The sequence below is a fragment of the Neolamprologus brichardi genome, chromosome 4 (assembly GCF_056152115.1).
Source record: "Neolamprologus brichardi isolate AB-2024 chromosome 4, ASM5615211v1, whole genome shotgun sequence".
NCBI lineage: Eukaryota > Metazoa > Chordata > Actinopteri > Cichliformes > Cichlidae > Neolamprologus > Neolamprologus brichardi.
The window spans coordinates 16,733,722-16,738,329 of NC_142107.1; the positions used below are offsets into that span (position 1 = coordinate 16,733,722).

General features: G+C 39.6%; 1 protein-coding gene across 1 annotated transcript; it reads right to left on the minus strand.

Annotated features, from left to right (window-relative positions):
- Positions 1-1,713: 1,713 nt before the first annotated feature.
- Positions 1,714-3,429, minus strand: si:dkey-43p13.5 (visual system homeobox 2). The gene is made up of 3 exons (XM_035910870.2): positions 3,007-3,429; positions 2,547-2,704; positions 1,714-2,088 (listed from the first exon to the last, which is right to left on the minus strand). The coding sequence occupies exons 1-3, from the start codon at positions 3,239-3,241 to the stop codon at positions 1,714-1,716; spliced, it is 768 nt and encodes a 255-aa protein (XP_035766763.2). The 5' UTR covers positions 3,242-3,429.
- Positions 3,430-4,608: the final 1,179 nt, after the last annotated feature.

Sequence of the window (4,608 nt, forward strand, 5' to 3'; positions counted from 1 at the left end):
GCATTCTTTAACCTTATTGTTCTTTGTGTGCGGCCTAATTGGGGACTAATTGAGGCCAGCAAGCCTCAGCTAAAGATTCTGACCCAATTAACCCATGTCGCCATGTCCCATTAAATCTTAGGGAAAAGTTATATGTTAATTTCTGGGCAATTTTTCTATGTAGTAAACTGAATACTTAGACATTTGATTTGCAAAGACAGCTTGCAGAGTGATTTCACCTTAACTGGGAACAAAATAAGTCTGTGTGCTTCCCCGGTCCGTTTTGAAAAGTAGTCCCAAATCAAATTTGACCCAGACCTCATCCATGAGTATTCAAACCTCTGACACAGAGAATGTAATTAGTGTGAGACCAGAGCTGAAATTGAGTCTTTGAACTGGGAGCAACCCACACTGACCTCATCATCGATACATGTCACAATTACTGTAATGCATGAATTGTTTATTAATTGACACAGGGTGACTCAGAATATGAAAGCAAAGTCTAAAACTATTGTAGACAACAATTTTTTTTAAAAAAAGTTTCAATACGTTACAATAAAATTTAAAAAAAAAAAAACGCATTCAGTCGGTACATGTAAAAAAAACAAACAAAAAACAAACAAAAAAAACAACAAACAATATTTGTCGCCTTGTCCTGTCTAAAGACGTATTGAAGCCCAGAAGGGGGCAGTGTCACACTGTTATCATACCGCTTTCAACCTGTGGTCAACTCTATAAACAAGGCACACATAACATAATTAGTATCTTTAAAATCTAGAAGTTTAGGTGAAGCAGGAACAATTCAAGAGGCACAGAGCACATATCATCAACCATATATCTTTCCACACTTCTGCGTGTGATTCAGCACATCAGAGCACAATTTCCTAATACTAAATAAATAGGCTGTAATTATAGTACAGAGGAATTAAACAACAGGGCTTGTTGATCCAAAAACACCTGAAGGTTCCAAAGAGAACCAAACCACCCCTCTCACAAGCGCTACTATGCAAATATGAGAAATATCTTTTTTTAAAATGTATTGTAGACCACTTCTATCTCCTTTACCTCATGTTTAATATTGAGGTTAAAGTTTTGACCCGACATCAGAAATGAATAAATGTAGATTTTGTAACAGAAATGTTGTATTAGTTAGTATTAAATGTCTAATAAATTAGAGTAAATACTGCAGTTAGTCTTCATGATTTCATTTTTTAGCTATTTGCATTGTTTCCTGTGAGGACGTGTGGCTGCATGTAGACATCCTGCCTGTGTGTGGAGGTAACCCAAGAGGTCAGGGATGGTTGTCGTGCTGAAATCATTTACAGATTGAGTGTATCCCATTTCAGTTTTGCCCTGATAGGCTGACACAATAAGACACATTTATCATTTGTCATTGTTACATGTTGAGGCCCCACCATGAAGCATCTACCATTCATTGGGAGTGGATGCCACTGCACATATCTGAGGTGTATCTAAAACTGTATTCAGCATATAAAAAGACATGATCATTTGCATATATATGTGCTCAAGAAAACATAAAGAAAGTTAAAAGTCAGTTTGAATGCACGGTAAAGCCAAAACCTTAAACTTTGACATTATGTAAATTTTATTTTTCAATATAAAATCTTACAGAATATATAGACATACATATATTCAGCTAATGACGGCTAAATATTTAAGTTCCACTTCCCCCAAAAGTTCCAACTCATGTATCAACAGGAAGATTGAAAATGATCAGTCATTGTGCGTGGCATCAGTTTCCTGTGTTTGTGACTGTTTGGTGCCTCCTGACATGCTTACATTGCCTTGGATCACAGCCTCGTGCTCTCTGGCTTTGGCCCGCAGCTTAGCAATGCTGCAGGAGCGGAGCTCCTCTGAGCTCGGCCCCTCCGGCCTCTCCCACTTCCCCAACTTCTGGGTTGTCCATGGATAACCTTCAGCTTCCTGTTGTTTCTCCCAGTGCTCACCGTCCGATCTCTCTGTGTGTTTTAAACTCTTGCTCGCTTTTGGAGATGTTTCATCGTTGTCCCTTTTCACATAAGGCCCTGGACACTGGCCCTGGAGTTTCAGTTGCCGTCTCATTTTTGCACGGCGGTTTTGAAACCAAACCTTGGAATAAATGAAAGAGATATAATATATGAATGTAAATAACATGGAGATTATATAGTTAAAAAACAATAGTTGAAATGTAACTGCACTAAACAGGCTCTGATGTATCTTTAGTCAAGAATTGCTTTCATACTGGTATCAGCTGAAACTGTGATTACATTTCTGTTGGGACAGAAAGGAATCTTGACCCATATGGATAGCAAAAAATTACAGATTAATCTAGTCAAGTTATTGTATTTATATAGAATAAAATACTATTTTTTTTTCTCCAGGCATTTTCCTTTATTTGGTGTGCAAGATGATTTTACTGTGAATTATTGTAAGTATTGTCAAACATGCCTATGATGGAAAATAAACAGTAGGGCTAAAGGCAAATTTGCACACTGTGCGTAAAAATTAATATCAGCTAAAGGAGTACAAAGTCAACAACTCCAGCAGGAGTTCGTCGTGCCAACCACCTGGACTCTGGCCTCAATAAGGTCCAGTCTGAGGGCCAGGGCTTCCCTCATGAAGATGTCCGGGTAGTGGGTGGTCTCGAATGCCTTCTCCAGCTCCTCCAGCTGCCAGCTGCTGTAGTTGGCCCGTGCACGACGCTGCTTCACTGGCCTCTGTTCATCTGGAAAGCGCACCACAAGCACCAATTACACAATCGCCAATGGGTGACAAGGAACTAATGGCTCTAGATTGGATAATTAGCACAGCAATCATTAGGCCCAATTTAACACTGCTTGATAATTGATTGTTAGTTACGAGCTGTTAGTCAGTCTTTTGTAAACATTTACACTGCAATCAGATGGTGCTCACAGACTGTCTTTGAGACTGGTCATACTGTGCCAGTTTGGCTACGCTCTATCTGAACAAGTCCAGTATGATACAATCAGTCCCATTTTGGCTACAGCAGCTGTGGCTTAAACTCACCTATGCTCTCTGTGAGTGGCCCAATCCCGACCGCCTGTGTGGCCAGGAGCAAAGCTTCCTTGCATAGCTCTGGCTGCAGATAATTCCTCAGGGATTCGTAGCTGATAAAAGGCCCCGGGATCAGGAACTGAGGTTGAGAGCCCAGTCTGGCTGGGAAGGCAGGAAAAAAATGAGCTGCAGGTGAATGGAAAACTGCAGGAAGGAGAGAGGATACCAGCTGCCCTGCGCCAAACATGTCCAAGTCCAATATTTAACGTCAGTCCACTGAAAAGGGTCTGGTTGACTTCTAGAGGTTTGCTGGTAGAAAGGTGAAATGCATTCCAAGGTCCAGGGTACAAATAGAAGAGAAAATTAAAGAGCTATGATTGTCCAGCAGATGCATCCACTTGGTTGTCAGAGCTGCTGTTTGCTGCTGAGGTGCTCAGCCCAGGTACAAGGTGTTGCCTGAAGAGGAAAGGTAAGACTTGAGCGGTGGAGGTGGGCTCACCTTAGCTTTCTTCCCTTCCCCTCCAATCATCTTCCCCTCTTTTCCCAGTCATATGACATCTAAACAGATGTAGGTTCATGGCCTAAAAAAAACAAAAAAACTATGACTTGTTTCTCACAGGATTAATAGTATCACCCCATCACTATTTACTGTATTTGTCATCTCTTCTCCAACCACATACATCCTGCAGTCTTTTTCAGACATGCCCCAAACCTCTCACTCTCTCTCGCTCTCTCTGCCTTTCATGGACATGTTGCAACATCTTTGGCTCCTGAAATTTCAGTGAGTGAGACGAATGGCAGCTCAGTAAGTAGCAGAGATGTTTATGTTCACTTAGGCGCATATGCTTCAGACAACTAGTTCAACGGTTGTCAGATATAATAGCAACAAATTACTGTACAGGGGGCATAATGAAAGCAGTTGTTCAGTTTTGTGGAATGGAAGTAAATACAACGGTAGCTGAACCTGACTAGCAGGTCTCAGTGTTATTGTTTTTGATTTTCTTCTTCTTTTTTTGGCTGTTCCCTTTCAGGGATCACCACGGTGGATCATTTGCCTCCATGCTGGTTTGAGTTTATTGTTTTTAGTAAATGAATGCTGTTATGTTTTTTTTTAACAACAGCAAGGATAGCTGTACATCATGCCACTCATCTTACACAGTAGCAGAAGTGCAGCACAAATTATTTTTACAAAAAATAGATAAACAAAGTTAGTTAAAATGTCTAAAACAACCCCAATAAAAACAAAGTATTTTTATTGTGTGCATTTTGCTTTATCCTATACATATCCTATACTCTGTATCCTAGACATCTTTTGCAAAATTTGGTCCCGGACAGTGTTTTTTTGTTTGTTTGTTTACAACTAATTTACTCATTTACAATTTGGCAGACTCCCATTATAACTCCAGAAAATCTAATGTAATAATCTCAGTTTCCTGTAGATGACTAAAGATCAAAAATAATAACTTGTCTCACCTGTGTTTGCTGTACTTTGTATTCTTCTGAGTTTAAAAAAAATGCTAGAAGAAGCCTATTAAGTCAATTTTTCAAACCTTTATTCTTGCACTCTACTGATGTTTCTTGCATTTATAGTTCATAATACTGCTTTGCTGTATA